The sequence below is a fragment of the Lactuca virosa genome, chromosome 5 (genome assembly GCF_052849685.1).
Source record: "Lactuca virosa cultivar CGN04683 chromosome 5, Lactuca_virosa_CGN04683_v6, whole genome shotgun sequence".
NCBI classification, from domain to species: Eukaryota; Viridiplantae; Streptophyta; class Magnoliopsida; order Asterales; family Asteraceae; genus Lactuca; species Lactuca virosa.
In genome coordinates, this window is record NC_136430.1 from 419,736,859 (window position 1) to 419,749,089 (window position 12,231).

Consider the following 12,231-nt stretch of genomic DNA (forward strand, 5'->3'; position numbering starts at 1 on the left):
CTCAATGCCCGGCACCTGACCTCATCCAATATTTTTCATGGGGTCATCACAAGGTCTTCATGGAAGGGTGAATCCTTCCTAAGTCCCATTTTGAAGGCTTCTACAGTGGTGGGCATATCGATGTTGGGGATGCTCAAAGCTTCCCTGCCAAACCTATTAGCGAACTCCCTAAGTTTCTCGTTAGGATCCTGAACCACTCGGTAGAGATCACTAGTGATCTTTTTGAAGGTTCTGCTGCAAGAAAATTGGTTATTAAAAATATTGACTACGTGTGCGAATGAAGTAATAGAGTATGGAGGAACGTTTAGCAGCCATTTGAGGGCTAATCATGTTAGGGTCGAACCGAAGCCTTTGCATAGGCAAGCTTTCTTCAAGTGTCCTGGGATTGGGATGATCTCCATCCTTTCTCTGTATTGGGCTATGTGCTCTTCAGGATCCGTAGTTCCATCGTATAGCTTCTTGCTGGGGGGGGGGGGTTGGAAGCGCTTAGGAACTTCGGTATCGGCTATCGCTGGAGCAAATCTTGAGATCCCGTGACTTGTGGGAGATGCTTCCGGTATGGGTTAGACCACTCCGGGCACACTTGAGATTATCTGCCTTAGTTGTTAAAGTTCCTTGGCCATGTTTGGATTAATTTATGCATTAACGTTAGTATAGTTACTATTAGTAGTATTGTTGTTTAGGAAGTTACTAGAATCAATGTTTATAGGAGTGTTGAAAGGCTCATTTAGATCATTGATCATGGAAGCTCGGTTGTCCATAGTTGTCCCCCAGGGTGACACCATAGTGTTAGGAATCGTGTTCTTCTGGCGATTTTCTGAGGATCCTGAATATCGAAGTCCAGGATCCTTGGTTGCACAACTGTGGGCATTGTTTCCTGGGATTTCTGAAATTCCGCCTTCATCCTGTCCACTTCTTTGAGTAGTGCTCTATTCTCCTCATGTTGTTGGGTCACCTGTTGTGTCATTTTCCTCATCATAGCGAAAAGGTCTGCGGTAGTGACTGAGGTTGTTGGATCTTGGCCCCTGAGGATCCCAAACTTCCTGGATTAACGATTTAGGGGGTGTTTTTCTTGGAAGTGTCAGGCGTTTTCCTCTGAGTAGGGGGCCCACTCTGAGGAGGTGGTAGGTTTTTGGTTGTAAAGGAAGGAGAAGAGGACAAAGAAAGGATCGGTTGTGTAGACATGATTTTTGAGGATTTTGAACACCACGGCCCCACGGTGGGCGCCAAATTGTTTTGGTCAAAATATACACAAGTACTAATCAACCAAATTGAATGAGAGATTGTGATGTTCAGATTGTGTAATAGCAAATGGTAAAAGAAAGTGACACAATGGTTTACAAGGAAAACCCTTGATCCTTGCTAGGATCTCCGGCATAAAACCTTGGGAGGTGATAATAATCACATGTTTGATGATTTTATTGATACTAAATGATGATTACAGTGAATTATAAGTAAGAATGAGTGAATAATTTCGTAGTATAAGCTTCTAGTCAAAGAACCGTGTGTTGTGTGCAGATTACGAGTGCCAATTTATAGTCTAAACTAGCCAACAAGATGTCCGATATTTTCAGGATCCTCTATGACCAGCTTTACGAACGTTATTTGACTAAGTATTCCGGTTCTTTAGTATTGTTGAGACGATTCTTCGTTGAGAATTAGTCTTCGCTTGACTACTTCTGCACACGTGTTAGTTATAGACAAAATATGACTGTTATAAATATTAATAAAAATAATAACGATAATTAGTCGGGATCCTGAGGCAGCTGAGGATCCTGGATGGTTACATCAAACTCACAACTGACTCCATGGGGTAGGATGTCCCCCTGTGGCGACTTTAGTATGATCGGTAGTCTAGTTCCTCATTGGTTTGATGCTCCATCTGTGAATAGTGTCCATCTTCCTGTGTTTTCTTCTTTTAGAAGTCGGTTAATTTCTATTTCTAGTTCATCTTGTAGATCATTAGTGAAGTCAACCACAAAGTCCGCCAATGCTTGAGACTTTATCGCGGTTCTTGGCTCATACTTGATGTCGTGTGGGCTTAGCTTCACGAACCACTTTGCCATCCTTCCTGACATTTCAGGTTTTCTCATAAAATTCTTAATAGGGTAATTAGTTCTTACATATACAGGTTCTATTTCGAAATAGTGTCTTAATTTAGTGGAAGCACTTACTAACGCAAGTATAAGTTTTTCAAAGCGAGAGTACCTGGTCTTAGGATCCAAGAGACTTTTACTTACATAGTCGGATGTTGGTCCCCGTTAAGATCCTTGGCTAAGGCTGCACTTACCGCGTTTGAGGATACTGAAAGGTAGAGAAGAAGTGGTTCGCCATATAATGGTTTTACCAATAGGGGTGATGAACTTAGGTATCCTTTAAGTTCCTGGAAAGCATCTTCGTGTTCCTTAGTCCACTCGAACCTTTTATTTTTCTTTAAGATATCGTAGAAAGGTTTACCTCTTTCTAAGGATCTTGAGATGAATCTGCTTAAGGCTCCCACTCTTCCTGGTAGTCTTTGAATATCCTTCATTGAGGATGGGGATCTTAGATCAATGATTGCTTTGATTTGCTCAGGACTTGCTTTAATTCCTCTTTCGGTCACCATGTACCCAAGGAACTTGCATGATCTCATTCCAAAGTGACACTTGGAGGGGTTTAGCTTCATGTTATACTCATCCAGTATGTCGAAGGCTTATTCAATATCCTTGCGATGGTCTTCAACTTTCTTTGACTTGACCACCATGTCATCAATGTAGACTTCCATTGTGTCCACCAGTTTCTGTTTGAACATCTTGTTGACTAGCCTTTGATATGTTGCACCTGCATTTTTAAGACCAAATGGCACAACAGTATAACAATATATACATGTTGGGATTATGAATGATGTATCCTCTTGGTTATATGGTTCCATTTGGATTTGTTGGAACCCTGATGATGCATCCATGAATGTTAGTAACTCATGACCAGCTGTGGCATCTATCATTGAGTCTATGTGTGGTAGAGGAAAATGATCCTTTCGAAAAGCCAAAGTGAAATGATGGGAAGTGGAGCTCCTGTCGGTTGGTGAATGATGTTGTTATGTGTTTGGAAAGCATCACACTTTTAAGCATGTAGGAAGGCATCTTTCTTTATGGTTGGCCAGTAGTATCCCGTTCTTAACACTTTGGAGCATAAGGATCTACCCCAGTGTGGTTGCTACAATCCCCATCGTGTATATTTTTCAAAATTTTCATAGCTTCCTGATCCTCTAGGCACCTTAGATATGGACATGCCATGTATTTCTTGTAGAACACTCCTTAGATCATCACAAAGTGTGAGACCCTCATTCTGAACGCTTTGTCACTTTTTTCTTTTCTTGGGATAGTACCGTCCTGGAGGTATTTTATGATGGGTTGTGTCCAGGATCTTGACTGTTGTTGGGGATCCTGATTGTTTGGTCCAGGATCCCAAGTATTAGGATCATGGTGAGGGGGTTGGAGATCAGGATCCTCGATTGTTGTGACGCTAGTTTTTCGATCAAGGGTAGTGAGATCTTCTATTGTCGAGATCAATATGTGAATTATCAGGATCTTAGTCTCCGGTGGGATCCTGAGAGAAGATCCTAGATTGGCTGCTTCAATATTATCTTCTCTAGGAACTTGATTTAAGCTAAAGATTTTAAATTCTGAGGCTAACATTCTAAATATTTGGAGGTATAATGTTAATATTTCACCTTTAACTGCACAGAATCCATTGAAATGGTTAGTTATTAATAATGAATCGACATATACATGAAGATCTTTGATTTGAAGGTCCTTGGCTAGTTGTAACCCCATGATTATTTCTTCATATTCTGCTTCATTGTTAGTTGCATGGAATTCAAAACTAACTGCTTAGGGTAGGATGTCCCCCCTGTGGCGATTTTAGTATGATCCCAAGTCCTATTACTCTAAAGTTGGATGCTCCGTCTGTCAAGAGTGTCCATTTCCCCATGTTTTCCTCTTTTTCAAGTTTTTGAGTTTCTAATTCTGCCCTAGGTTGTAGATCATCACTAAAATCGGCCACAAAATATGCTAGCGCTTATGACTTTATTGTTGTTCATGGCTCATATTTGATATCATACGTTCTTAGTTTCACTGACCATTTAGCCATTCCACGTGACATTTCTGGTTTTTTATGACATTCTTAATAAGATAGTTAGTTATGAAGTGTATAGTATGAGTTTCGAAATAATGTCTTAGTTTAGTGGAAGTTGTGACTAGTGCTAGTATTAATTTTTCAAGGTGAGAGTACCTGGTTTCAAGAACCAAGAGACTTTTACTTACATAGTAAATATGGTGTTGATCTCCATCAAGATCATTGGCTAGGCTGCACTAACATCAGTTGATTATGCTGAAAGATAGAGGAGGAATGGTTTCCCATCTAAAGGTTTCACCAACAAGGATGCCGAACTTAAATAGTTCTTAATTTCTTGGAAGGCATCTTCATGTTATTTGGACCACTCAAATCTATTTTTCTTCTTCAAGATGTCATAGAAAGGTTTGCATCTTTCTTAGGATCTGGAGATGAACCAATTTATAGTTGCTACTCTTCCTTTCAACCTTTGGATATCCTTAGTTGAAGTTGGGGACTTTAGATTGATTATGGATTTGATCTGCTCCAAGATTGCTTCTATTCCTCTCTTAGTGACCATATGGCCGAGGAACTTGCCTTTTTTCATTCCAAAGTGGCATTTGGATGGATTCAGCTTCATGTTGTATTTGTTTAATATGTCGCAGGCTTCTTCAAGATCCCTGAGGTGATCTTTAGCTCTTTTGGACTTGACAACCATTTTATCAATGTAGATTTCCATGGTGTCCCCCACTTTGTCCTTGGATGTTCGATTTACCAGTATTTGATATGTTGCAACTGCAGTTTTTTAGGCCAATTGGCATAGAAATATAGCTATATATACCTGTGGGGATTATGAAGGCGATATCCTCTTGATCAGATGATTCTATTTGTATTTGTTGGAACCTAGCTGAAGCATCCATGAATGTTAGTAATTTGTGGCCTTTCGTGGCATCTGTCATAGAGTCTATGTGTGGCAAAGGGAAAGGATCCATAGGGCAAGCCTTATTAAGATCTGTGTATCCCACACATACCTTCCATTTTCCATTCTTCTTTTGTACTACCAACATGTTGGCTAGCCACCTTGGGAATTTGACTTCCTTAATCATTCCTGTCTTAAGAAGTTTTTCAACTTCTTCTTGGATGATTTGGTTCCTGTCGGGTGCAAATTTCATTCTCTTTTGATGTATAGGTCTGAACTAAGATCTATATTAAGTTTGTGAGTTATCATTTCTTTGTTTATACCTGTCATATCTTCGTGTTTCCACGTGAAGGTCTTTCTTCTTCCTTTTAGGAACTTCACTAGGTCTTGCTCGATTCCTTCAGGTATTGAGGATCCTATAAGTACTTTGGCATCAGGATCCTCAAGAGTCAAGGGTGCTTCTTTTATGTGTTTTTCTTTTGCTTCTGGTACGTCTCGTACCCTTTGATTTATTTGCTATGCTTATCTTGTTATTGTCGAAGACTTCGTCGAGGTCTTATAGAACTCTTTAGATTCTTTTTGATCACCGATGTTCTTCACTGTCCTCCATGGGGTAGGCATCTTGACGCATTGATGGTACATCGATGGAACCGCTTTCATGTCATGGATCCAGGGCCTACATAATATAACATTGTAGTAAGACAAAGCGTCAATAACACAAAAGCGTTGCATAGAATTTATCCCTTCGATGTAGATAGGCAGTTTGATTTCTCCAACTGTATGCTTCCTTTCGCTGTTGAATCCTACTAGTATTGAGGATCTTTTGATTATCTCAGATTCTGTGATGTTCATCCTGGTCAGAGCATCTAAGAGTATGATGTTTACTGAGGATCCTCCATCTACCACGATCCTTCTGACAAAGTGATTGATGATGTAGAGAGTTATCACTAATCCATCATGAAGAGGATCCTGAATGTTCTCCCTGTCCTGTTTATCAAAGATGATTTCTCTATCATTTGTTATTGATGTGTTCTTCTGGCGTCTTTCTTCCTTTTCTGTCTTGGATACTTTAGTGTGTCTTTTAGCTGCATATTAAGAAGTTCCATGGATGTCTGATCCTTGAGAAATAACGTTGATTACCTTGGCGTCTAAAGGAGGGGATCCTAGTTTTTACAGGATCTTCATAGGATCTTTCTCCTTTTCTTGGGATCTTTCTTTCCTTCTTCCTAGGATCTTTTTAAGATATCATTTACTCGGGAGATACTTAATTTCCTTCCTGAGGGCTACACAGTCCTCAGTGTTGTGGCCAAAATCCTCATGATATGCAAACCACTTAGATTTCTCTTTCCAGCCACTTGATTTCTATCCTTTCCTTGGCCACGTTTCTTTGTCACCAAGATCCTGCATAGCAAATATCAGACCTGAAACATCCACATGAAAGCAATAACCAATGATATTGGGGAATTCATCCTCATCCCTTTCATCGTCAAGGGCATTAAACCTATGATGATATGGTTTGGAGTATGGTTTTGATTGGTAGGATCTTTAGGCTGAGGAATCGGCCTTCCTATTAGGGTTATCATAGGAATTTAGAGTGCTAGTTCTCTATTGAATTTATTTGTCTTCTGCTGTCTAATGAACCTCAGCACTCAATTTCTGACTTCATCCATTCTCTTGCATCGGGTCATCACAAGATCTTCATAGAATGGAGAATCCTTCTTGAGGCCCATTTTGAAAGCTTCCACGACAATGGCCATATCAATGTTTGGAATGTTCAATACTTCTCTACTAAATTTGCTTACAAAGTCTCTAAGGGATTCCTTAGGATCCTGGACTACTCGATAAAGATCACTAGTGATCCTTTTGAATATCCTGATGTAAGAAAAATAGTCATTGAAAAGATTAACTAAATGATCGAAAGATGTAATGGAGTAAGGAGGAACATTGAGAAGCCATTTCAAGGATGATCTTGTAAGATTCAAACCAAAACCCTTGCATAAACAAACTTTTTTCAAGTGTGATGGAATGGGGATGATTTACATTCTTTCTCTATACTGTGTTATGTTGCTCTCTAGATTTGTGGTTCCATCGTAGGGTCTTATATTGGGAGTTTGGAAGCGTTTTGGGACTTTAGTGTTGGCTATTGACGGAATAAACCTTAAGATCTTGTAACTGGTGGGGGACAATTTCAGTATAGGATGAACCAATCCTGGCACTCTCGAGATCATCTGCCTTAGTTGTTGAAGTTCCTTAGCCATGACTGGACTTATCCCTGCATCAAGATTCACGGAGTTCGCATTAAAAATATTGTTTTCGAAGAAGTTACCAGTGTCTTTGTTCTTAGGAGTAATAAATGTTTCGCCAGGATCATAGATCACAGGATCTTGACTGGTTGAGATTATGCCCCAAGTCGAGACAACAAAGAACACTAGGACCATAGTCTCTGGACGTTTCCCTAATTGTCCTGTATTGTTTAAATTTAGGATCTTGGGTTGCAAAATAGAGGGTGTTGCTTCTTGTGGTATGCAGATCTCTGCTCTTATCCTTTCCACCTACTTGAGCAACATCATGTTGTCCTCTTGATGTTAGGTCACTTCTTATGTTAACATCTTCATCATTGATAAGAGTTCTTTGTTGGAGATCGGAACGGGAGGATCCTAGAATCCCATGGATCATGTATTCCCATGGCTAGTAATCGGAGAGGTGCTCTTTTTAGAAGCATCAGAAGTTTTCTTCTGAACAGGAGGTTCGCTTGGAGGTGGTGGAAGATTTTTCGAAGAGATGAGAGGAATAGAAGAAGAAGACAAAGTTGGTTGCGTAAACATGATTTTCAAGGATTATGAACACCACAACCCTACCGTGGGCACCAAATTGTTTTTGTCAAATATCGATCAAATGGAAATCAACCAAATTGTATGAGAGGTTGTGGTGTTGTGACTAATATGAGTATCGAATTGAGATCAAAATGACACAATTGGTTTACAAGGAAAGCCCTTGATCCTTTATAGGATCTCTGACATAAAACCTTGGGAGGTGATAATGATCACCTGCCTTGTTTGATTTTATTGATTTGAATGCAAATTATAGAAATGATAATAAGAATACGAGGATAAATGTTTCAGTAGCTTTAGGTGTGTGGTGTCTGAATTATACATGTGTATTTATAGTATAATCTGAATAACTAGAAGTCTGATATTTTTGGAATCCTCTTGAATAAGTATTTGCACGTTGCTTTGACTTGGTATTTCCGGGTCTTAAACCTGTTTGAAGTAATTCTCTAGGATAAATGAGTCTTTTGTTGACTATTTCTACACAAGTGAAGAATAAACAAGAAATATATTCGTTAATCTTGCTAGGAAATAATAATAATGATCAGGATCTTGGTGTATGTTTTGGGGATCCTGAGATTGCTTTACGATCCGTGATCGTAGATAGGGTTGAGGATCTTGACCCTACATCGGGCATCAAATTTCTCGATAGTAAGTATGATAAACAATTATTATCAATTTATTTATAATTTCTTTTTATAGTTTATTTATATTACAGTGAAACGTTTTTTTTTTAAAAAAAAGTTGAAACAAGCTTTTTATATATTACGAATAAACCGACCCGATAATCAAAACTTTTTATCCGTTTATTTTATCATTTCATCTAAACTAGATGGAATTAGATGCGCCGTTGGCGCTGTGTTATGAAGGGATATTACACATATGAAACGGTTGTTGATATCAGTTACATAGGAAGGAGTAGATTACAAAAGATGATCGCATCAGACCACTACATTAGCAAAAGATGGTTTCTTGGAAGATGCAGTAAACATAGGAGCCCTTTATTTTTCAATATCTGCCTCAATCATATGAGATACAGATATGGGAGGAACTGACACCTGTTAAGTTTCAAACAAATTAATCAGATTTAGGGTATGTACTTCCATAAATTTTATAATCTAAAAAAAAGAATTTGGTTTTTTTGTGTTGAAATTAGTTGAGGGGGCTGACAAATCCACTCAAAAGGGCTCTGAAATCAACATTTTCATCTGTTTCTTCTTGGGGCGTGTCTTGAAACTGCATCATTAATTATAAAATGCTTTTATTTCCATAAATAATGGTAGAAACTATGATTGAAATCCATTATTTCATATATGATAACTGATATTTAAAAACCATACCTCTATCCTGAAGTTGACTGTTTTATTGCGGTCAACCTTCCCTGATACACCAACTGATTCAACAACCTCCAACCTCTTCTTCTGTGAGTTTAATCTTCTTGTTGCACCCTTCAACATATAACCACAACAAACCAATCAAATTATAAAAAAAATCCAAACTTTTATAAAAATTTAACATCTTTTATATAAATAATAAATTACATACTGCTGCAGATGCATCTCGACCAAGTTGTGCAAGTTGCAAACTCATGCCTGGTTGATTTGACATAAACCTTGCAGCTGAAGGGTTCCTATTGGCTACAATCGCTTGCCATACCAGTTTTGACCTCCATAAACTCTGCTTTGTAAACTTAAAACCCTGAAAATATGAAAAGTAACGGTTTTAGTCCCTCAAAGATAAAACTGTAATTGTATATAACTATATATATATATATATATATATATATATATAACAAACTTTGTTTTCTAAAAGGGAAGAAGGAACAGTGATATGTAAGGAAGAGCTTTTGGGGAAAGTCCCATTTTCTACATCTTTTATGGCTGCATTTATAATAGGTAAACAAAGAGATGTAGCATCCTTGAATTCATTTTCTTGACTTTCACCTTTTTTCCTGGAACATATGAACATTTGATTTGATCTATTAAATATGTGTAAAACTAATAATCTTAAAGGAGAATTGGTTACTTACCACTTTAGGGAGATTGGTAAAGATGGTATCCCAGTAATTAAGGCTTGCCTAACTCCAGCTATAGCACTCGAGGAAAACCTGTTTTGATTACTAAAAAAATGATTTTTTTTATTTTGGGATAAATTTTGGGAATATTTTAGCCAACAGTTGATTACATCCATTTCAGACAATTTGAGGCTACATACCCAACTTGCAAATCTCATAGCATAGACATTTGTAAAATTTACATACCTCGTGCGGCCATAAACATTTTTCGTGCATGATACAGCAAACCAAGCACCTCACAATTCAGTAATAGCAGCAATAAAATAAACCAATATTAAACAAACAAACTACATATAAGCAAACTTAAGAAAATAAGTGAAGCAACTTGTGTTATGTTGACCCAATTTAACCATTCATAAAATAAAATGGTAGCTACTACTATGTACATAACAGATTACATGATATATCAACCAAATGAGTGTTTTTATATTTGGTTAACAACTCAATCCCAAACCACACAACAATATATGATTATATTAAATGTGAATGTAGAGTCGAATGCAAATATGCTTAGTATGACATCCTAATTTATTTTGAAAAATGTACCCAATTAAAAGGAAACCATTGATTTAATCATAACATTATTTTTCTTCGATTCAACACATCTCTTACCTTTAGAGCTTCACACAACATCTTCATTCGTTGAATTATTGCTGCTTCTTGGAGATGGATATGGTGCATTATGCTCAAGATGCCCTGTCAATTTCATTGTCAAATTCGGATATTTGAACTTTACATATTCTTTTCATGCAAATTGTTAATATCCATATCATTAAAGAGCACCAAGACTCAATTTTACAACCAAAAGCCACTGTTTCATAGATCAAACCTGAATGTGAAGCTTCTTGATCAGGTACAAATTCAAGAACAGAAATGGGGCTTCAATTTTCAATATTTCTAAGACCCTTCCAGCAAAAAATGTGATAGAGAGTAAAGTAGTACATGAAATCGTCTAAATTGAAAGATGACTTATACATGAAAAGTGGTAATAGTGGTTGAAGAAAAAAAACTTGCCTATAATGATGGTGGGATGCTGTGAGGGAATGGATAAAATCCATTAAACTAATCTTAATTTTGACCCTTCGTCAACAAACTGACTTTGAAAATCGAGACGGTTTGATCTGAAATTGAAAATGCACAACTCAATCCCTTTACTAATACACATACATGAGGAAAATACACAATTGCAATATTCACAAGATTTAAGAGACCTCATTTCGCAAACTTTTGGGTTTCAAACCATGTTTATTCCCCATCTTTCTCCTGTCTTTGTATCTTCCATGGAGTTGATCTGTCTTGAAACACCACAAATTTTCACAGACAAACTATTAGTATTCAGTTTGGCTAAAGCTAAATCGATAATCAATCAGTTCAAGAAACCCATGAAAGAAATTTGATAAAAATGTATTTTTGTACAAATTCGAATTTAATCAGATTCCATAGAATATATCAGCAGCTTCACATGGAAGAATGAAGATGAAGTCACAAAAGGTCTGGTGCGGTTCTTTGGTCATCTGACAAAGGTAATACAAAATAATTAGTACGTATGCATCTACATCCAACTAATCAAAACTTTTTTTGTTAAGAAGTATGAGGAATGAAAACCATTATGAAATTACACCGGCTCCTAAATTAGGGTTTTTTTTGAATTTTGAGGGTACATGATTCCAATTAAGAAAGAGAAAACGAAAACAAACCTTGCTTTTCAAAGGGAGTGGCTCATCTAAAACCTACATCAGAAGAAGACATAAATGAACCCTTTCATATCTCCACAATTTCTCCACCGCCACCGAAGACCTGAGGAACGATTTTGGAAGCATCCACCTACGGCTCCTCCCAAATTGGTGGCGCCGACACTTTCAAAAACTACTCGGAAAACATTAACTTTGCATCCAGTGGTTTCGCCAGATACAACGGCATATCCACCGGCCACCATGAAGGATTCACCTCCTACGCGACTGACGCCAACGTCGCTAACTCAAACTTCACCAGCTACGCCACCGAGAACGTGGTGGTATTTGATCGGGAAATCGAAGTATATCGTTGGCGGTGGCGGTGACCTTTGTGCTGGCTAGAGAGAAGGCGGAGAGGGAAGTAAGCAGAAAGAAAGAGGAAATAAAGAAAAGCGAACGAATTTGTATTGGACGAGGAGGGGGTAAGGCGGCGACCCAAACGGATAAGAAGGAAAGGGAAGAAGAGAAGAATTGGGGCTTTTTTTATGAAAATGTAAACTTCAGTGGCAGCAGAAGAAAGAGAAAAAAAGTTACTGTTCCTCGACTTTTTAACAATTAATAGTATATATAATGGGACACACGTGA

General features: G+C 37.9%; 1 protein-coding gene across 1 annotated transcript; it reads right to left on the bottom strand.

Moving 5' to 3' along the window:
* Window positions 1–8,744: 8,744 nt before the first annotated feature.
* Window positions 8,745–11,849, bottom strand: LOC145114066 (uncharacterized). Its single transcript, XM_079050077.1, has 11 exons — window positions 11,742–11,849; window positions 11,611–11,643; window positions 11,125–11,208; window positions 10,526–10,609; window positions 10,154–10,200; window positions 9,869–9,946; window positions 9,637–9,790; window positions 9,385–9,537; window positions 9,180–9,287; window positions 9,010–9,075; window positions 8,745–8,897 (listed from the first exon to the last, which is right to left on the bottom strand). Exons 1-11 carry the CDS (start codon window positions 11,847–11,849, stop codon window positions 8,841–8,843), a joined length of 972 nt encoding a protein of 323 aa, XP_078906203.1. The 3' UTR covers window positions 8,745–8,840.
* Window positions 11,850–12,231: the final 382 nt, after the last annotated feature.